The sequence below is a fragment of the Tachysurus fulvidraco genome, chromosome 25, assembly GCF_022655615.1.
Source record: "Tachysurus fulvidraco isolate hzauxx_2018 chromosome 25, HZAU_PFXX_2.0, whole genome shotgun sequence".
Classification (NCBI taxonomy): domain Eukaryota; kingdom Metazoa; phylum Chordata; class Actinopteri; order Siluriformes; family Bagridae; genus Tachysurus; species Tachysurus fulvidraco.
Window position 1 is genome coordinate 1,648,131 of NC_062542.1, and position 21,830 is coordinate 1,669,960.

Genomic DNA, 21,830 nt, shown 5'->3' on the forward strand with positions numbered 1-21,830 from the left:
TAACAATAAGAAAGTTGAATACATGCTGTTTTGGTGCACTCATAACATGTTTCTATATAATACACTGATTATTCACAACTACAAGACAAAGGGACGCGTGGACTTTCTGATGCATTGGACTTTGTGTACTTATAAACGCTGCAGTGTGACTTTGTGTACTTATAAACACTGCAGTGTGACTTTGTGTACTTATAAACGCTGCAGTGTGACTTTGTGTACTTATAAACGCTGCAGTGTGACTTTGTGTACTTATAAACGCTGCAGTGTGACTTTGTGTACTTATAAACGCTGCAGTGTGACTTTGTGTACTTATAAACGCTGCAGTGTGACTTTGTGTACTTATAAACGCTGCAGTGTGACTTTGTGTACTTATAAACGCTGCAGTGTGACTTTGTGTACTTATAAACGCTGCAGTGTGACTTTGTGTACTTATAAACGCTGCAGTGTGACTTTGTGTACTTATAAACGCTGCAGTGTGACTTTGTGTATATACTTTGAATATTTGACTCGATTGAATTTGATGATTTCTTTCCACTCGATGTAGTTGTCATGGAGTTGTGAGGAGTTCTGGCCAACTTTGTCCTTCCTGAATGTCCTGATGGATGCTCGGTTTGACCGAACACAGATCAAAGGACTTGGGGATCTTCTTCAGTCCTTCTGTCACTTTTTCTCTCCACAAATGAAACCTCCAGCCGCCCTTTGTCAGATCTCTCTCTCTCTCTCTCTCTCTCTCTCTCTCTCTCTCTCACTCTCTCACTCCAGGATGTCCAGGTAGATTGGGGGGTTCTTGACCAGGGCCACGAGCCGGTTGTAGACTTCCTTGATGACGAGGCGTTGTTGTGGTTCCCTCTGCCAGCAGCCCTGCATGAGCTGGTGGACTTCTTTAGGACACGTCCGCGGCCGCTCCAGCTCCCGGCCCTGCGTGATGCACTCGATCGCCTGCACACGGGACAAAGGTTCCGGTAAGGTTCTGGGTTTCTGTAAAACTGATCTAATTATAAATGATGAAATCCCACAATGGCTTCCTGTTCACTCTCTTCGCTCCCTACATACAGTAGGATTCCTACATCATACAGCTACACATCCTACCTAGTGCCCTTAGAGAGAAATGCGAGATTCAGACACAGAGAATTTAAGACATTTTTGATTGCGATAAGTATTGGCTCCCTCTGATAAGATTTGGGTGTTCTTTCTCTTTAGTGAACCACACGGTTCTTCTGTTCTCAGAGTGGATTCAGAAAAACACCATAATGAAGTCCCCGAAAAGTCAAATGACTCATTAAACTCCTTTTAAACATTTATTTCTAAAACAAAGTAATTTTCTATCATTATTCGGTAGTTATTAATATTTTTAATTGGAAATTCCTTAGAAATATAATTATATTATAACCGTATCAAATATTTAAACAGTGTTAATGAAGATGCTGTTACACAGGACATTTCAATCCTATTATATTTTAATAGATTACAATAAAACATGATTATTGGTCTATTTCTGTATATTTCTACTCCAAGTTTTATTTTACTAGCACTAACCCTAACACTAACCCTAGTTTTATTTTACTAGCACTAACCCTAACACTAACCCTAGTTTTATTTTACTAGCACTAACCCTAACACTAACCCTAGTTTTATTTTACTAGCACTAACCCTAACCCTAGTTTTATTTTACTAGCACTAACCCTAACCCTTACCCTAGTTTTTTTTTTCTAGCACTAACCCTAACCCTAGTTTTATTTTACTAGCACTAACCCTTACCCTAGTTTTATTTTACTAGCACTAACACTAACCCAAGTTTTATTTTACTAGCACTAACCCTAACCCTAGTTTTATTTTACTAGCACTAACCCTAACCCAAGTTTTATTTTACTAGCACTAACCCTAACCCTAGTTTTATTTTACTAGCACTAACCCTAACCCTAGTTTTATTTTACTAGCACTAACACTAACCCTAGTTTTATTTTACTAGCACTAACCCTAACCCAAGTTTTTTTTTTTCTAGCACTAACCCTAACCCTAGTTTTATTTTACTAGCACTAACCCTAACCCAAGTTTTATTTTACTAACAATAACACTAACCCAAGTTTTATTTTACTAGCACTAACCCTAACCCTAGTTTTATTTTACTAGCACTAACACTAACCCTAGTTTTATTTTACTAGCACTAACCCTAACCCAAGTTTTATTTTACTAGCACTAACCCTACTCCAAGTTTTATTGTACTAGCACTAACCCTAACCCTAGTTTTATTTTACTAGCACTAACCCTACTCCAAGTTTTATTTTACTAGCACTAACCCTACTCCAAGTTTTATTTTACTAGCACTAACCCTAACCCTAGTTTTATTTTACTAGCACTAACCCTAACCCAAGTTTTATTTTACTAGCACTAACCCTACTCCAAGTTTTATTTTACTAGCACTAACCCTAACCCTAGTTTTATTTTACTAGCACTAACCCTACTCCAAGTTTTATTTTACTAGCACTAACCCTAACCCTAGTTTTATTTTACTAGCACTAACCCTAACCCTAGTTTTATTTTACTAGCACTAACCCTAACCCTAGTTTTATTTTACTAGCACTAACCCTAACCCTAGTTTTATTTTACTAGCACTAACACTAACCCAAGTTTTATTTTACTAGCACTAACCCTAACCCAAGTTTTATTTTACTAGCACTAACCCTAACCCTAGTTTTATTTTACTAGCACTAACACTAACCCAAGTTTTATTTTACTAGCACTAACCCTAACCCAAGTTTTATTTTACTAGCACTAACACTAACCCAAGTTTTATTTTACTAACCCTAACCCTAGTTTTATTTTACTAGCACTAACCCTAACCCAAGTTTTATTTTACTAGCACTAACCCTAACCCAAGTTTTATTTTACTAACCCTAACCCAAGTTTTATTTTACTAGCACTAACCCTAACCCAAGTTTTATTTTACTAACCCTAACCCTACTCTAAGTTTTAGACATATTAGATAGACCGAATCTATTGAACACAATTTTACTTGCCATGATTTAGATGATTTTTTTTTTGCAGCATGAGAATTATAGCTGTGTGTACGTAAGTGAGGTTTCAGATTTAAAGCCTTGCGTTGAGACAAACGCAGGTTTGTGTGTGGCCTCAGGCATCGGTCCTGCATTGATCACTGTCATGGTGGATGACAATGAGCTTTGTGACTGTTTTACCCCGTGAGAATGAGAGAGAGACTCTGTCCCTCTGTCTCACCCTGTAGGCATTGTCTCCTGAGTAATAGAGTGGTACATGGAGGTCTTCCATCATCAGTATACTACATCATGCCGGAGCGGTCTATCAATCACTGGGATGAATCAACAAAGATCCACATTGACCCTTCCCAAATTCTAAGCCGGAAAGTCACGGGCATCTTCTCGACGTCTCTTCCAATTAAAACCCCTATAATTATCCCTGTCCATTACGAGCCGGCGAGGATCGTGTTAACGAGGTTAGCCGACGTCGGCCCAGGGTGAAGATCAGCTCTAATCGGATAAAAATTGAGCAAACAGGAAAACCGATCTACCCTGATCTTGAAAGAGGAGAGGCTTCTCTCCTGTAATGGGGCAGTTGCGGTCACACGTAGAGTCCACTTCTCAGTCTTTAATCCGAGAGGACCGGACTGTTCATCATACCGATAAACCCATCGATCGCTCTGTGCAGACGGGTCACACCCAAGGCCGTGTTTATACGTCTCTGTTCTTCTGTCCATTCCGGTCTAAAATGCAGCATTTCCATTTCCTCCTTCACGAGTGTTCTCCTTCTCAATTCCCTCAATCGTAGCGAGTTTACACACCTGTACGCTTTATAAACCTTAATAACCCTCCTCACTGTTTACTGATTAGGTTCCTGACACTGTATTAGTTATCATTTTGATATCTTTATCCATCTGTAAAGGAAAGCTGTGGAAAGGTAGAAATGTGGCATCACGATTACATTTTGGATCACGAACTCAAGTCGGTTTAGTTTAAACTCTCGATTCGGCCGGTGCCTTGTGTTAAAAGTTGATCAAATATTGGCACCCCTTATAAAAAGGAGCGAGGGTGGGGGATGGGGGGGTGGGGGGTTTCAGTCCCTTTGAGGTTTTGCCCCTTAAACATTCTTTATCTCTGCACAACAACAAAAAAATGCAAAATATTGACCAGTCATTTTTAGTGACACCTTCTCAAGGACAAATAATTAAAGATGAAATCAATTCGAATAAAATTAGTTTTAGAAGGAAACGTACAGGATTCTCAGCTCTGAGTCCGGCCCCGAAGCTGTCACTTAATACTGTTAGAAATGTTCTGTAAATCTTAATTACATCCCAATCTCCTGTACATAAATCAATTCCGTCATCCGTTTTCTTCTGAAACAGTAAAATGGTTCCACCAGGAAATTACAATTAAATCTGATTTATGGGATCTTACTGAAATAAATACAGATCCAGAGTGAGAGTTTTCAATACTTCTATAGTTTTAGACGTGTCCTGTACCTCGCTGTTGGACAGCTGATACCACGGCTGTTTTCCGTAGGTGAAGATCTCCCACAGAACCACCCCGAAACTCCAGATGTCGCTCTCTGTGGTGAACTTTCTGTACATGATGCTCTCAGGAGGCATCCAACGAATAGGTAACATGGTTCTTCCACCGACCTGAGAGGTAAGGAGCGAGACTTCATGATTAATTCATATCTATTATTAACACTACACCTGAGGAACCTTGGAGGAACTCTGAAATAGAGACAAGGTGAGCAATATACAAGCAGCATATATGAAGGAGAACTTGAACCAACCCTGTAGTAATCAGTGCTGTAGATGTCTCTGGACATGCCGAAGTCACCGATCTTCACCACAAGACCTTCACCAACCAGGCAGTTTCTGGTGGCCAGGTCTCTGTGCACAAAGTGGAGTGAGGCCAGGTAGACCATACCAGAGGCGATCTGGGCTGCTATCTGAAGCATCTGCAGCAGGGTCAGCTGACCCATCGGGGGAATCTTGACCTCGTCTAGAATCCGGGCATCTGGACCATGAGCCCTGTGGAAGGAAGATGAAGATCAGAATGTTGAGAAATGGATGCATAGATAATATACATTTTCAATGGTATGTCTTAACTCCAATAGTTGCACTTGGTCAATCATTGGCCATTTTTTTTAAAAACAGGAAGTGCTGGCTTAGTGGTTAAGGTTTTGAGCTGATGAACAGAAGGCTAAATGTGATTTTTATTTATTTATTTCTTTATTTATTTATTTGTTTATTTTGCTCGAGACTCGGTGCTAGTTTGGTTACCATGTGTGGTGCTACACTGCCCCCACTTTTTTATGGTGGTATTGCACCAATCAGATGTTAATTTCTGAAGGTTTGCTCATGCTAAATGCATTAATTACCACAGGATAGTGTAGTCCACCACCTTGTGAGTGTGTGTCCTTTAAAGCAAGTACAATGCAGGCTTTAAGTGGTTTTAGATGAACAGCTGAACGTGTTTCTGCTAATTATGAGAATCAACGTGGCTTCATGCTAAATAAAAGATGGCATGTTACTTTAAATCTCCATTGGCACTTTAAATCTCCATCTCGCTTGGACATGTCGGTCGTTACCGAACACGATCAAAACTTCAGACCGACTTTTCACATATTAACATCCATCACGATGTGGGACCTCCTCCAAACCCCACTGTAACCTTCCTGAACTCGTTAATGTTCTACAGTTGCTCTGTAGCAGCCTGAGTAAATCTCTTCCCTTCTGCACTCATCTCCATCCAATCTCCATTCATCCTACTGTTGCTGCGTGTCCATGCTGTCACTTGCTGGCCTCTTGCTTGTTCTTCAGAGGTCCCCCGATGCCATTACTATCCGTTTATAAGGCAGGTGGCAGGAGAGAAGCAGCTGTCGGACAGCCTGGAGACTCCATCCATGGACCGTCTACTCAAAATGAGATTTCCACCTCCTCAACAGCATGACCCCACTCCCCCTCCCAATCTGGCCTCAGGACCACCTGGCAGACTAGATCTTTGCACACTGGACATGTCACTGAGACTCCTCTGTGCTGGACATATGGTGTCTTCATTTCCTCACCACCGTCTGACAGACTGACACTTTTCATCATGTTTGAGAGATGCATGAGGCTTGGATGGAGTGTACAGTGCTCCTCTATGTTGTAGCCATGGTGAGTGGCTCGGTGATGATGGATGATGTAGTTAGTAGGCCAGGAACTCGGATGAACCAAGTCGTACGGAAGCTTCCGGAGCAATTCGATGAACCGACTTGTACATGCTGATAATAAAGTTAAAAATTAGATCGAAGATTGATGGTAACTTTTTTTTGTGAGCTTGGCTTTGCAACTTGATAAAATTGCCCTATTACCGCTGATTCCTTTGTGATTGTGACAGGTGCAGATATATTTTAATAGACCGTCCTTAAAAGGTCTTTTGACACGCTCCTTGATGGAGGCTTTGTCTCCTTTAACTAACCACTTACAATACTTCAGATCTATTAGAGCACTCGCTTAATGGTTTTATATTCTATACGACTGGCAGCTATTCAGGTTGTTTTACGCAGAAGGTCTGTGAAATTGGCCAAAGAATATTGCGCACTGTCTGTCAAGATCAACCACAGGGAAAAGTAAAAGAAGCAGCTTTAATACTTAAGCCATATGACCTTAAAAAGACCAACACATTAGAAGTAACCGCATCATTTTCTGAGGATTATAAGGGTTTACGCTAGATCCTTAGCATGACCCGTGTGGGTTTGGAGGTGAAGCGGTGGGATCTGATGTTCACAGATCTTTCCATAGCCACTTAAAATGACATTTTGATACTAAACCCCCAGCTCCTGACCTGAGGAAGCGGTTGAGGTCGCCGTGGCGCATGTACTCGAACACCATGGCGAGAGGTTCTCCGTCCGTACAGACTCCATAGAAGCGGACGATGTGCTCGTGCTGGAGCACGGTCAGGAGCTCGGCCTCACGCTGGAAGTCCTGTCGAGTCGATTCGTTGGCGTCCTTCAGCGTCTAAGATGAAGGAAAACGGTCAAGAACCTGCTTTGTGGCATGATTATATCATCTCTGCTGGATTATCGGGATGTACACAAAAAGTTTGCACACACTTCCTGAACGAACGAACAACAGCACATTAAAATAGTTTGAGAAGGTTTCACTAATGCACACAGCAGCAATAATAAGTCTGTAATAAGATATTAATAAATAATTAAGCCATTATGAATTTTTCTCTCTCGGGAGTTTCCACAATCTTTCCATGTCTTTGTGTCTCCTTCTGTTTCTAAGTGATATTTCATTGTGATGTTCGGATCTTTTTATATCCTCTGTTTAAAAAATCGATGACATTTGTTCTTTTAGATATCATTCGATGATGCATGAAGGGACTCTTCGGTCCCTTTCAGTTTCAGTACGACAGAAGACTTTGTTCCATATATATGTATATATGTATATGTGTGCAAAAGTTTGTACACCCTCCATTCTGAGATACTGAATGGGGTGTGATGAGGGGGTGTTAAATTTTGTTTGTATGATACATAGACATATTTGGTTGTTTCGGGGTGTGTGTGTGTGTGTGTGTGTGTGTGTGTGTAATGAGTCACTGTACCTTTATAGCCACCAGCATCTTGTCTGTGTCCGGACAGAGGTTAGCGCACTCGGCTAAATAAACCTTCCCGAAAGCTCCTTCTCCCAGCTCCCACTTCAGCATGATGTCCTGCCTCTTAATGTGCTGCACACCTGCAACCATCCATTTTTCAGAAACACTTCTCAGAAGCGGCAACACAACGTTCTCACAATGTTACATCGATCAAAAAAAAATAAAACCTTACACATATCCTTGTCTTTGATGATGCCACAAAAGTACTGCGGGTTCTCCACGAAGCTGGAGAGTCCCGAGTCCAACATGCCTTCATCCGAGGAAGGAGGACTCACTCCGAAGTTCATAAAGCGGAGTGAGACGGCCAAGTCGTCCTCCTTCCCCAGAACAGACGACCCTGTTGACACGGGACAGGAAACAGAGGAAAAACCTTTTTACACAAATACACCTGATACTGTATGTGTTTTTAATGGCTGCTTCTTTAATGGCAAGAGTTTGTCTGCTTCTCCTCGTTCCTGGTGCTCTTTAGATTTAGATTTACGGCATTTAGCAGACACCCTTATCCAGAGTGAGTTACAACTGAGCAACAGATGGTTTAAGGGCCTTGCTCAGGGGCCCAGCAGTGGCAGCTTGGTGGACCTGGGGTTCGAACCCATGACCTTCCGACCAGTAGCCCACCACCTTATCCACATTTTACTTTAGCAAACTGTAAGTGAGACCTTGGCAGAACTTCTCTAGGCTGTTAAAGTGACTCTGAGCAGATGTACAGCTCTAGCGGGAAGTGTAAGCGGAGCTATTAGTTAAAAAGCAGCTCGAGTTAATGTGCATTAACGTCATCGTTCACGGAAGGAGTCTACGGTGTCAGCGAATCGTAACAGTCAGAGGTGAAGCTGGAACTTTTACGGAAACTTGGTATGTCGATGTCGGCGTTTGAGGGATAAAGCCCATCAGGACATGACGTTGAGGTCGTACTGTATGTTCTACACTTCTGAACAACGGGTGTAAAAGTCGCTCAGACTTACGATGGATGCCGAACTTGGAGTGTTGCCCACACTTATTGATCACCAACACCATGATGAGCAGGAAGGCGCAAGCGAACGCAGCGAGACCCACAGCGACAGACACCTACAAGCACGGAAACACAACACGGCTGTGAGTTTTACCACACAGGAACCCGGTCACCTTCTGCTCCAACCCCGTACTCATACCGCTCAGGTTCTCACCCCGAGCAGGTTGCTTTCCGGCTTCTCCTTCACGCCGTCGCTCGAACGGTTAGTAGGAGCTGCTGAAAAAAACCAGGAAGAGTCATTTTAGATTCGTAATCGAACACAAAAGATATAAAAAAACTGAATGTTGCAGGACTTACTGGGGTGACTGGTCTGGACTGGTGTGCGTCAGAGAGAGAGGGAAAAAAAAAGACACATTTTTTATCATTATGCATTAATTCAAGAGGTCCTGACCGGAATGAAATGTCATTTTCACGCTTTGAGGTACGGCTCTCGGGCGGCGGAGCTTTCGCTGATTAGGTCTGCTTTGATTACTGTAATTTAAGTTCATTAAGAAAACAAAAAAGCCTGTTTTTTTACTTAGAATAATAAAAAAAATTAAATCCCAATTTTCTGCACGGGGGTTCGATTAGCGGGACTTAGCAGAAATGCTGAAGCTAGGTCGAACAATGCTAGTCTTAAAATAAATCGTAACGACGATTAAAAAACAATATTCTAAATAATCCGTCATTTATGATCTCAGTCGAATACCAGTTACCATGACAACAACCGATTTTGTGATTTATTTTTTTTTCCGTTACTGATATTAGCTACGTCTTAGCTGAAATAGCATATAGGCTTTTTGTGCAACAATTAGTCACCTGATCTTTATCTATTCGTTCATTCGTTTTCTACCGCTTCTCCGAACTTCTCGGGTCACGGGGAGCCTGTGTCTATCTCAGGCAGCATCGGGCATCGAGGCAGGATTCACCCTGGACGGAGTGCCAACCCATCACAGGGCACACACACACACTCTCACTCACTCACACACTCACACACTACGGACAATTTTCCAGAGATGCCAATCAACCTACCATGCATGTCTTTGGACCGGGGGAGGAAACCGGAGTACCCAGAGGAAACCCCCGAGGCACGGGGAGAACATGCAAACTCCACACACACAAGGCGGAGGTGGGAATCGAACCCCCGACCCTGGAGGTGTGAGGCGAACGTGCTAACCACTAAGCCACCGTGGCCCCACCCATCTTCATCTATTGTAATCTGCAAATCATTTGCATAAATGTAATGACATCACTGACTAGGTATGTAGCCCCGCCCATTAATCATTCATTTGAACAATTTTTAAGGTTTGCTTAAATGTAAAATTAGGAATGCTTTAAGAATACAAAGGAGATTTACATGTTTGTTTAGTCTCCTGTCCTCACTCACCGAGGATGATGCCTTCCGGGTCGGAAGGGTCGAACGGGTTGTCCATGAACTTTCCGAAAGTCGTGTTCTCGTCTCGGCCCAGCGCGTTCTCCACGACGAGTGTGTAGTAGCCGTTGTTGAGGTGAGTGGGTTTGTCGAGGTTAAGGCAGCCGTGATATTCGGAACCGTCGTCCGAGTCCGGGATGAACTTCGTGTAGATGTAAATTGTCTCCACCAGCGGTGTGCTGTTGTACAGCCACTTGATGCTCGGAGATGGATTTCCATCTACTCTGAAGGAGATACACCAGTGATGATGCTGCTCCGGTGGCTTCAGCTGTATGATTTTGGCCGGGACTGTAGGAGAGACCGAGACGCTTTACAGTCCGTTCTCAGTCCAAATGCAGTTTAAAGTTTTAATAAACAAAACACAAATGAACAGGCAGGCAACACGGAACAAAACAGGAGACGGGGACATGGACATGGACACACCATATACCGACAACGACTAACACCAGGGAAGTGAACAAACAGAGCAAATGTAGTAAACAGGAACCAATCACAAGGCGGAGACAATCAGAGACAAAGACAAAACACTTGGGGAAGAGATTGAGTGCAATTAGTGTCCATGGTAACAAATGAGTGGGCGGGGCCAACAATTAACAGCAGGGCAAGACAGCAGACAGAAACAGGGCAAAAACACAGACAGACTCATTAAAGTTTCATTAGTAATCAGAGACTGTTAAAGTTTATGATAAGATTTTAATAGAATAAAAAAGACTTTAAACTCCAGTCATGTTAATTAACACTTGATTAAAACTTCGCATTCATTCAAGGTTTAATCAAATGATTAAACCCTTTTATGGTAACAGTTTACATGTGAATAATAAAACAAATAAAACTTAACTCTACAAACGAAAGGCTTCGGAGTCGAGGAGATATCTGATCCGGACTAAATGATCGTAATTCTTTATTAAATGTTTTAACACCGATTGTAGCGCTGTGCTGAATTCTGGGTTCTGATTGGTCAGAACAGTTTCTAATATTCTTTAAATAAACTTAGATTTAGAAGCAATTTCATTTTTTTTTAACATACATTTTTTTTCTCTTTCTCATCTTGTCCTCGAGTGAGTAAAATCCATGCAGTTATTTTGAACATAACCACATCTTCTCACGGCTAATTCCGTAATAACGGAACGTAACGCGGCTAATTCGGGAACGTTGGTCTCCTGACACTTTCTCAGAAGCTGTGTCATAATTTCTCGATCGATCAATAGACTCGATTTTCACTCTCGACCTGCTGATTGTCATGAATAATAAATCCTGGCTGTTTTAGGGAAACTGACCACAAGAAGCACCTGGACGCCGAGCGGATGGAAGATGCCGGAAATGTTTCTCGTATCGGCGAGGAAGATGCTGATGCAGGCGGCCCGCTCGCTCGTCTCTAACCGTTTCTCGGCTCTTAACCTGTGACCCTGTCTCGAAAAAGTGCTTCGCCAGGAAGAAACTCGGCCGATCGTGTCAAAACATGGCTCCTCGTTCCTGACTCCTGTGTTAACTCGAGTACGGACCGACATTAGAGTAATCGAGCGGTTAAGATGAGAGATGGAACTAATTCAGCTGCCGAACGTCGTACGGGTTCGACTCTGGTTTCAGAGAGTAATGAACTCTTTAGCTCCCGTCTTCTCGTGTCCGTGTCGATGCCCGAACGTAAAGACTTTCAGAGCGTAAAAACGCAGTTTAAGATTTTCTAGAGTTTCATCACTATTTCTGTTTTTCTCTACAATACTAGATGTGATACGTTCATAGAAAAGATGAAAGAAAAGATGACAGACTTATTTTAGATCAGACTCATGGGCACAACGTCGGACGCCTTTGTACTGGTAAAAACAGTGATGTAATGTAACGGAGTACAGATACTTCGTTACCGTACTTAAGTAGAAATGTCACGTATCTGTACTTTACTTCGCTAATTAAATTTATGACAACTTTCACTTTTACTCCGCTACATTTCCGAGATAAAATGTACACTTTTACTCCGTTATATTCCCACTAAGCGTCTTCATTACTCGTTACTACAAAATAAACACAGATGAAATGTGTGTGACTGTAATAAGGGAGGTTTGGGCGAATCACTGCCCCTAGATTGTATTACGCTCCGCAAGCTGTACGGAAAAGCACAGGTACGCGCAGCGTGCACGCGCGGTCAGAGCTGGAGGCGTTTATCTATAACGTTAACCGGTGGAAAGACGCAAAGACTCCAACCAAAAGCAGTGAAATGTCACTATTCTTATTACCAGAGTTGTAGCACAAACAACATATCAATGCGAACGATCCATTCAATACTAAGTAAAAATAACATTTATTGATTTGGTCTTTGTCTTGTGAATATTAGTTTATTAATGATGTCATTCATCAGACACACTGTTTGTAGAGAATGCACACATACATGAACTGATCTGATTCAAGACTGACATCATTACATCATGCATAAAATTTTGGTGTCCACTTTTGCCATTTTAAATAATACCATAACTTTTGGCTTACTATGTAGTCATATAATATATAATATAAAACTCTTCTTGTTTTAAATTCTCACTGAGGGCTAAAACCCCTAAAGATGAAACCCTAGAACTGCCCCTGCTCTTATGCCTACCGAAAATCACTGAAGTTTTACTTTTTACTTTTACTTCAAATACTTAAGTACATTAAATATCAGAAAATGACTTTTGATACTTAAGTAAAGTAAATATCAGATACTTTAAGACTTTTACTTGAGTAATATTCTAAAAGCTGACTTTCACTTCTACCGAAGTCTTTTTCTAGTACGATACTTGTACTTTTACCCGAGTATCACTTTCTTGTACTTTATACAACACTGCTGGTAAAAAGGGTTAACCTGGGGCTGTTAACGAGACACAGCCCGATACTGATAGATTAGCAGCTAAACGTACTTAGAGTCTGTCAATCAATCGTCTCGGTGATGTTTCCGGACTGTGAGGAGGTTTGGTGAGAGAAGTCCATTAGCAGAGAACAAATAAGATCTGACGACAGTCATCATCCAATTTCCCTGACAGTCATTATCACTCCCATGACGGTCATACAGTTGTCTGAAGTCAAGCACTTTTGTTTGTCCTTTTTTCAAACAGGAGGCAATAACGATCTCTTTCACTGACAAAATCGTTCAGTTATCATTAACGCTTGACTCTTGTTGTAACGTCACATCAGCGTCTCGTCCTACATGCTGTTTGTAGTTCTGTTTTCACTGGATAGGGTTAAGGTTAGGGTTAGGTTAGGGTTAGGGTTAGGGTTAGGGTTAGGTTAGGGTTAGGGTTAAGGTTAGAGTTAGGGTTAGGGTTAGGTTTAGAGATGGGGTTAGGGTTAGGGTTGGGGTTAGGGTTAGGGTTAGGGCTAGGGTTAGGGTTAGGGTTAAGGTTAGGGTTAAGGTTAGGGTTAGGGTTAAGGTTAGGGTTAGGGTTAGGGTTCACGTTCACCCAGAGTACAACATTCCCAGCCTTCAGAAACAGCACAGAATATGAAACCATTTAAAAAAGAAACAGTTTGTCTTTTTCTCAGAAAAACACGGTCATTGTAGTGCACACAGATTTCTCATATACACCGTTATCCACTGCCTAAATCCTCTTTTCTCTCTGAATTATATATTATATAACTGATATGGTACATTCTGTACATCGTACACACACAAGGTCAGTATTTAGTTTGCACAAATCACACTTATTTCATTCAGACCAAGTGTTTGTTGGGAGTAAATGCATCTCTGGCAACCCTGTTATTGGCCTGGCCTTTAATGCGCCTCCTCTGAGCATGGGGCAGCGTGATTCCTGCCCTTGTGGGCCTCTGATGATTAGTGCTTGTTGCAGTTCCCATTTTGACTACTAGGGGTAATAATAATAATGATAATAATAATAATAATAATAATAATAATAATAATAATAATAATTTAGTTAAATGATGATTGTGAAACATTTATGGAACAATTAGAGAGAACATTGACTTACACCTTTATTTAACGGCACTTTAAACGTATGAGAAGACTCGAGGACTGTGAAGGTTCCTGAACACTGACAGGGTTCAGAGTCAGTTGCTCTGTTGTGGTGTAGATTATAAAGTTAGTAACAGTATAACTGACTTACACTCGATGTTGAGCTGCACCATCGCTTCTCTCGGCCCCGCCTCGTTCTCTGCCTCACACGTGAGATTGTGCAGGTTGTCCTTATGCGACACGTGCAACATGTGAATCACCAGCTCCAAAGTGGAGCCCGAGATCCCACGCTACACACACACACACACACACACACACACAGAGGCAGTTGAGAGACTGAATAATATCAAGAATATACACTGTTTTTTAGACAAAATTCCTCATTTAATGCATTGCAAATTCTTTAATTATCCCTACTACAAAACTTGTGCTTTAAGCCCCGCCTCCATTACACGCCCACGCAGATTAACGCCTTATTGGAAGGAGACTCCAGTGTTAAAGAGTCAAAGTCATACTTTTTAGAGATTTTTAGTATTCAGCTGTTTTTTATTTTTTTATTTTTAGATCTCGATAACTTCTCGAGAGGTTTTGCGAGGGAACCATTTCAGTATTTATAGCTACTATAATAACCTTTAAGTGATTTGGTTGCCTGCAAATTTCTCTGATTATTTTTCTATATTAAAAACATGCCGTTGATGAGCGTAAAGCTTTGTGATGCTGCGGTTTACCTCCAGAATAAAACTGGAATTTAGCTCCTCCGTCTTCCACCGAATACTAGGCACTGGATTTCCGGTGACCTGACACTCAAACGTCAGGTTTCCCCCCTCCTTAATGGGAAGTTCTGGAGCGTTGATGGACACCTCGGGAAGACCTGAGCGGCAGGAGACCGGCGTTAGAGATCGTACAGCAGGACAGAAACACATGTTTTCCTCCTAACTCGTGCACTTACTGCAGTTCTCCATCATAAACCTGTCGAGCTGAACGCTGCTGCTGTTAAACCAGCAGCTCTGCTGGCTGTCGATGTCGGCTCGCCTCGTCCTCTGCCACTGCTGTAGCCAGTGTAGGTGACACGAGCAGGTCAGGGGGTTATCCCTCAGAACCCTATGAGTGTCACGCATCAGTTAGATACACAGAGAGGAATCGTGGTTTATGATAAATAGATACATGTTTACGACGGCACTCACAGGTTCAGCAGCGGAAGCGAATGGAAGACCTTCCAGCTGATGTGCGTGAGCGAGTTCGAGGCCAGGTTTCTGTACGCCGGCCATCGAGAGCGAGACACCGGAAAAAAAGAACATTTTGGCTGTTAAAGCTTCAAACTGTTTATTACAGAGCTATAACCATGTGTCTGGAATCATACAACTTAGATTTAACAGACTTTACTGCGACTCGTAGTTTAAGCCCCGCCCCTTGAGCTGTTTTGGGTTACGCCCAACCAAGATTCCTGATGATGAGGAAGTAGATGAATCCTAATCTTAGTGTTGCTCTGACCAAATGATAACAACGAGGAACAAAACCGTGACATGCTGTCGTATTAGTTATAAGAGCGTTCTCTCCGTATCGTGACTCCTTTCCCACCCTCGCTTCCTGACCGTGCTTCATAGGTGTCTGACATTTTCCCACTTTATTTTTTTTTTACAGCTGAACTGTACCAATTTCTACAAACCCTTTCTCGGTAAAAGCACAAACAAAAGTGAACACAGCCTCGTGTATTTGTGCTCGCCGCTGATTACGGCTTTAAAGATCCCTTTCCCTTTTGATTTGCGTCACGGCCTGCGGCTCAGAGGACGCCGGAAACTCGTCAGATGAAAACAAAGGCCAAAGTGACAGCGCGTGATGGCTCTCGGGATGCAGGGGACACTTAAGAGATACGGATCCTTTGTGTGCAGGACTAATGGGGGCCAGCAGGGGGTCAAATATTTGTTTTCCTCATCCTCAAAAGTTCATGTCAGATGGGCGCGCCATCAAGGCCTATCTGTTACCGGCTCGATTCCTCTGCATTGCCATATAGGGGAGCAGGAGGGTGGGTTAGTGGGTAGGGGTGTGTGTGGGGGGCAGGGGATAGCAGCTGCCACCTAGTACTGTAAGAAAGTGCTGCTTGTTGAGACGTGATTATTAACACAGCGAGAATTCCAGGAGATCGGACGAACAAACAGCACGCATACCGTATTCCTGCGCCGTCAGTCAGCCGTATAATGTATTTTCCATCTTTTTAGCCTTGAGCACCCCCACATTTCTCTCACTCCTTCACTCTCTCTGATTTTAGAGACACATCTGCTACCACTACACATCGCTCTGTGAAATATTGATTGAGTCATAATGGACCCTTAGTGGAGTGTATTTATTATGCATCAGCTGTCAATAAGACGCCAAAGTGAGCGAGTAAAAGGTGACTGCTGGATGTGGGATCGGATTTCGTCCCCCTCCTCCTCGTCCACACGCTCGCCACCGGCTCCCCAAATCCCCCACCGGCGCCTCCCCCTCGACCGCTATCGGCCCCATCGACAACATCGAGCATGTCGCACAGGCAGCGAGGGAAAGACGACAAGATGGAGGCGATAAGGGTCACAGATAACATGTTGGTCAAAGACCCCTGAGCTGTAAAACGACAAATTCTGATTCTTTATCGTTTCTTCACGGTTCAGTCTCCGGTGACGAGTTATTAAAGCGTTAAAAAAAATCTCAAGACGGATAAAATCGAGTGAGGGAACGAGCGACTGCCTGTTTATACATTTACAGCATTAGAGCGACTTACATTTTTATCTCATTTTTATACAACTGAGCAATTGAGGGTTAAGGGCCTTGCTCAGGGGCCCAGCAGTGGGAAACTGGTGGACGTAGGAATCGAACTCACAATCTTCCGATTGGTAGCCCAACACCTTAACCACTAGGCTACCACGTCCCCATACTGTATACTTTATACTGTAGCTGCTATAACATAAGTGCAAAAGGGAATGGGTCGTGATTATTATATTATTATTGTTATAACAGCACATTCTGACAGTTTATATTAGTGTGTGTGTGTGTGTGTGTGTGTGTGTGTGTGTGTGTGTGTGTGTGTGTGTGTGACCATATTGCTATTGTTGTTGTTTTAAATTTTTTGATTGGATAATATCCAAAGATGTCTGTAATTAATCTGAGGTCAATGCTGATACACAACAAAACTCACTGATCGAGACAGATCACTTTCATCCTTAAACTGTCCTTCTTTTCATCCTGTCCTCATTCCTCATCTCCTCTCTACTCGTGTCAATCGAATTCTTTACTATCTGGACTTCCAGCTCCCGCACTCGTCCTCATACGCCGTACGTCGCCGCTCCTGCTCGGGTCGTGATACGGCTTTTGTGGTTTCGTCACCTGATCCGAAGGCGGCTGACGACGATCGGCGGTTCTGTCAGAAAGCAGCGACTTGCGGCAAGCGACACTTCCAAACAATCACACGACAGGAGACTGTGTGTGTGTGTGTGTGGGGGGGGGGGGAATAAATCAGAAATAAATATACTTACACGTATTGCAGCTTGAAGTTATTCTGGAAGGCTTTCTCAGAGATGAAGAGCAAGCCGCAGTCTGTAACTGTGCTGGAAGGAAAAACACACACACACACACACACACACACACAGTCGGTCCATCGATCATATCTTTACACAAAGACGTACATCATGGCTGATTAGTTTTAATCTCATAACTCTAATGGTTTAAAAATAAATAAATCCTTCTGTACTCACAGGTTCTTCAGTTCTTTGTAGTTGAAGAAGTCCATGTCCGTGATGTGCTTCAGGTTTGTCTGGTTCTCGATGTAGCTGTTGATATGGGACATGTTATGGGACATGATATGGGACATGATATGGGACATGATTTGGGACATGTTATGAAAAGTTAATCGGTCATTTGTTCCTTTAAAATCTTCCACATTAATAGCACGGTGCTGCTGGATTCTGATTGGTCAGGAGATTTACTATAACAGCAGGTTTAGAGTGACATCATCACTGTAGGTCTAAAGCAGTAAACATATTTAACTGGTTACTTATGGAAGGAGTCTCCAGTGTCAGAGTTTTGGAACGGATTACAAGAGAAGCTGCATCTTGTCATCGTTTATTAACGTACCGACGATTTCACAACACCTTGTGTGTGTGGAGTTTGCATGTTCTCCCTGTGCCTCGGGGGTTTCCTCCGGGTACTCCGGTTTCCTCCCCCGGTCCAAAGACATGCATGGTAGGTTGATTGGCATCTCTGGAAAATTGTCCGTAGTGTGTGAGTGTGTGAGTGAATGAGAGTGTGTGTGTGCCCTGTGATGGGTTGGCACTCCGTCCAGGGTGTATCCTGCCTCGATGCCCGATGACGCCTGAGATAGACACAGGCTCCCCGTGACCCGAGAAGTTCGGATAAGTGGTAGAAGATGAATGAATGAATGAATGAATGAATGAATGAAGCAGTAATATGACTCCACAACAACACCATCACCATCACACCAGAGTTTCTTTCAGTATAAAGAAACGTCCGATGTCGTGTCTGTGAGTCTGATCTAAAATAAATCAGGACCCTGTCGTTCTTTCGGCGTGTTTTAGACGTGTGTCTGTCCCTCTGTTCATAATCTTACACCGAATTTTAGTGTCGAAGAGAAACCCGAGCTGCTTTTTAGATGAACGAACACTCGGAGCTTCTCAGAGAGCAGGAATGGGTTCGATCTCAACGTTTACTCTGAAGATACAAACATGTGTGTGGAGAAAAAACTTTTCTATAAATCTATCACCTCTAGTGTTGTAGAGAAAAAACAGAAACAGTGATGAAACTCTACAAATCCTTAAAGTCCTGAGCGTCTACTTTCATACGAGCTTCATATCAACACCGCTGTGGAGTGAGACGTGAGGAAGACTTTCAGTCACCAACACGAACACAAACAGGAGCAAACTCTTTTTTTTTTGGCCTTGGGGTAACAGAGTTAAACTGTGAATCTTTTTCTATCTAAATCTTAGCTCTGCTTCTTCTTTTTGTACAGATTAAGGGTAGAGTGTCACTCAATACATTTTAGAGTACACTCTAAACCGATAGTGAGACCAGACCGGAGTACGTACAACCGCAAAACTAATTAAAAAAATAATAAAATCCAGTCTACAGCAGTGGAAAAGGCAGGAAAACAGTCGGGGGGGGGGAACGATGCCCCGGTGCACGCTCGGATTACCTATCGTATTTTCGATGAAGGGAATCTTCATCTTTTATGCATCCATTCTAGACGCTTGTTTGGGACTCGAATCGAAACGACCTGAAACAACTCGAATGAAGAAACGAAGAATACGAGCGAACGATCACGGTGAAGATCGGGATCGAATTCAAAGAAATGATCAAATAATAATAATAATAATAATAATAATAATTAATAAGTGCTTCATTCTCAGTCCTCCACAATGCAGTGTAGTCCAGAGCACCAGCACGTATTTATTTGTGTCTGATTGAGCCATGAGGCTCGTAACTTAATTACAGGGAGGTGGGACGAGGATCTCGAACCACCCTCACTTATTTGATTGAGCCAAGTGGGTAATATTTCATCTATTGTTCTCGGCATTTGTCGGCAATTCGCAGAATTGAATTTATAACATGATGCATGATAAATTTCTGCTGCTGCTTCAGAGGTAATGGCTCCTTGTTGATGGTAGTGAGGTAATGCTTCTCTTCTCAGCAAAACTTATGTCCCTGCATCCGTCTAATATACGAAATGGCTTTTGTTTCACAAGCGTGCGTCATGTATAAACACATCGTGGACGAGCGTTGCGGAGGAGGAATAAGGCGGTGACGATCAGGGAGAAGTTCAACTCGTAAAACTAATTTTAATGAGTTTTTTTAATTTCCTATTAAAACATCAGAGAAATCGTAGAAAGAAACGTGTTTGGTTTTACAGACAGTTCCACAGACAGCAACGTTACTTTATCTCACGAGTCTGAAGATCCTGCCAAAGTTCTTCTAACAGAGTTTAAAGGAACAGCTTGGTACTGTATAAGAGCAAAACAGTCCAAACACGAACAGCAAGAACAGAAGAGCAAGTAACACCGAACCTCTTAAGGTCTGTCACAGGAAATGCACTGGATTTAAAACCAAGTGTTCCAGCTCAGTTTTTTTTTTTTGCCCAGAGATGTTTACTCAGACGTTACACGTCCAAATCGTGCGAGAAACACTTTCTCCAGTTACCATGTCTCAAAAACTGAACCTAAACGCATACATCTTTTGTAATTTACCGGCGTTCGAGGTTAGCGAACACAGATTAGCGCTGGAAAGTTAAGGCTCTTTGTATCTCTCAGACTATAAGTAACGAACTTTCGGCTGCATGCAGCTATTCCAGAAGTCTCCTCACGATTTCGTGATGAAGGCCCATCGTAAAGAATGAGTAGAAATATGACAACAATCTAGAACGGATTTACAGTAATGGAAATGCATGCAGGTCAAACGAACTCTTTAATCGTACCTCATACTTTCTGAGAAGTGAAGTAAACACATCATGCTCTACAATCAGAATCATGTTAGCACAATTCATCTTCCAAACCTGACTCACATTTCTGTGACATTCTCGCTCTCCTGCTGAATCAGCACCGGGATGCTGCTGATGCCATTCACTTCCAAGCACTGGAGCATGGCGAAGGAGCAGCGACAGGCCCCGGGGCAGCCGGTCCAAGCTCCTGTTGTCAGGCTGAGCATCAGGAACAGAGCCAAGGCCACCTGGCACACGGCCCTGCCAGCCATGCTGAGTGTAACCTGCTCTTGGTTCTATTCACCAGCGATCTGGAGAACGGGATCTCTTGCTTCGAGAGGTAGTTGTCAAGCCACTGGAGCAGCAGTGAAGCAAAGGCCCAGGGGAACAGTGGGCTGCTGCCTTCTCTCTTTTTCCTCGCCTCTTGTCTCTCCTCTTCTCCCCTCACTGCTTCAGAGTCAGAGATGGAAAGAGGGATGGCAGGGGAGGGGCAAGGCAGTCCATTAGCTGGCAGGGTGTGAAAGGGGAGAGGGGAGAGAAGAGGGGGCAGTAGGGGGGGTCTGTTGGAGAACACAGAGACAGAGTGCTGTGGTCATCAGACACCTCCAGGACATGAGTGGAAGCTGGCCAGAAGAACGACAAGTGCTGCAGGTGGACACCATCGAGAGCAAGGCCACCACCTGTTTGAGGGAGGAACTGGGAGGAAGTAAAGGATCACAGGATAGACAGATTGGGGGGAAACCAAGACACAGTTCCTGTTTAGATTTATCACTAGGAGATGCTCGAACGTCCAAGGCTGAAACATCAAGCGACGAAGAACGCGACTCATTTAAAATCCAGGTTCATCAAGTATCTCCTCAGATGTTTTTCCACACAAATATCCACACCGATTAACATCCACTCTGGACTCTGTAACTAGCTGTAGTTTTTCATCCATAAAAATAAAAATACTCTCTCAAACATGACATACTTTTGGCTTTCGTTCTTCCCAAGAGACTTTTTTCCAGAATCTTCTCTTCTGGGGAGAAACGTGACCCATCCCCCCGTCAGGTCATAGTGCGCTCACAACGATTACTGAAGCTGAATTGGTCTTTTTTTTCGGCTTCAGTCAGGACACAGTGCTGGTGCTTCATCGTCTTCTGTCCCAAAAACCAGACCCACGAAGGACAAATCCGTCCTCGCTGCCGGTCAGGGGCTATTGTCCTAAAACACTGTCTTTACAAACTGAAAAGATCTTTTCAGCACCTTCAAAGCAGGAGCTCATGAAAAAAAGCTTTTAAGCTCATTTCACACTTTTGGCTCCTAGCAGAATTATTATTGTCAAGTTGTTTACCTCTTTATCCTTGGCTTCGGTCGGCCATTGATTTATTCCT

The 21,830-nt window shown here is 42.9% G+C and overlaps 1 protein-coding gene across 1 annotated transcript in view; it reads right to left on the bottom strand.

Moving 5' to 3' along the window:
- Nucleotides 1-21,588, bottom strand: part of ntrk1 (neurotrophic tyrosine kinase, receptor, type 1) — a 21,835-nt gene extending 247 nt beyond the window's left edge. The window contains exons 1-17 of the mRNA XM_027157706.2: nt 20,542-21,588; nt 17,726-17,800; nt 17,507-17,578; nt 15,185-15,253; nt 14,950-15,101; nt 14,729-14,871; nt 14,152-14,290; nt 10,022-10,354; nt 8,953-8,970; nt 8,810-8,871; nt 8,609-8,711; nt 7,819-7,983; nt 7,596-7,726; nt 6,831-7,003; nt 4,792-5,032; nt 4,493-4,651; nt 1-939 (exon numbers count right to left, since the gene is read on the bottom strand). The exon at nt 1-939 is cut by the window's left edge and continues 247 nt beyond it. Of these exons, the coding sequence (XP_027013507.1) occupies nt 754-939; nt 4,493-4,651; nt 4,792-5,032; nt 6,831-7,003; nt 7,596-7,726; nt 7,819-7,983; nt 8,609-8,711; nt 8,810-8,871; nt 8,953-8,970; nt 10,022-10,354; nt 14,152-14,290; nt 14,729-14,871; nt 14,950-15,101; nt 15,185-15,253; nt 17,507-17,578; nt 17,726-17,800; nt 20,542-20,729 (2,409 nt within the window). The 5' untranslated portion in view covers nt 20,730-21,588 and the 3' untranslated portion in view covers nt 1-753. The remainder of the gene's footprint in view (nt 940-4,492; nt 4,652-4,791; nt 5,033-6,830; nt 7,004-7,595; nt 7,727-7,818; nt 7,984-8,608; nt 8,712-8,809; nt 8,872-8,952; nt 8,971-10,021; nt 10,355-14,151; nt 14,291-14,728; nt 14,872-14,949; nt 15,102-15,184; nt 15,254-17,506; nt 17,579-17,725; nt 17,801-20,541) is intronic.
- Between the last annotated feature and the right edge of the window lie 242 nt (nt 21,589-21,830).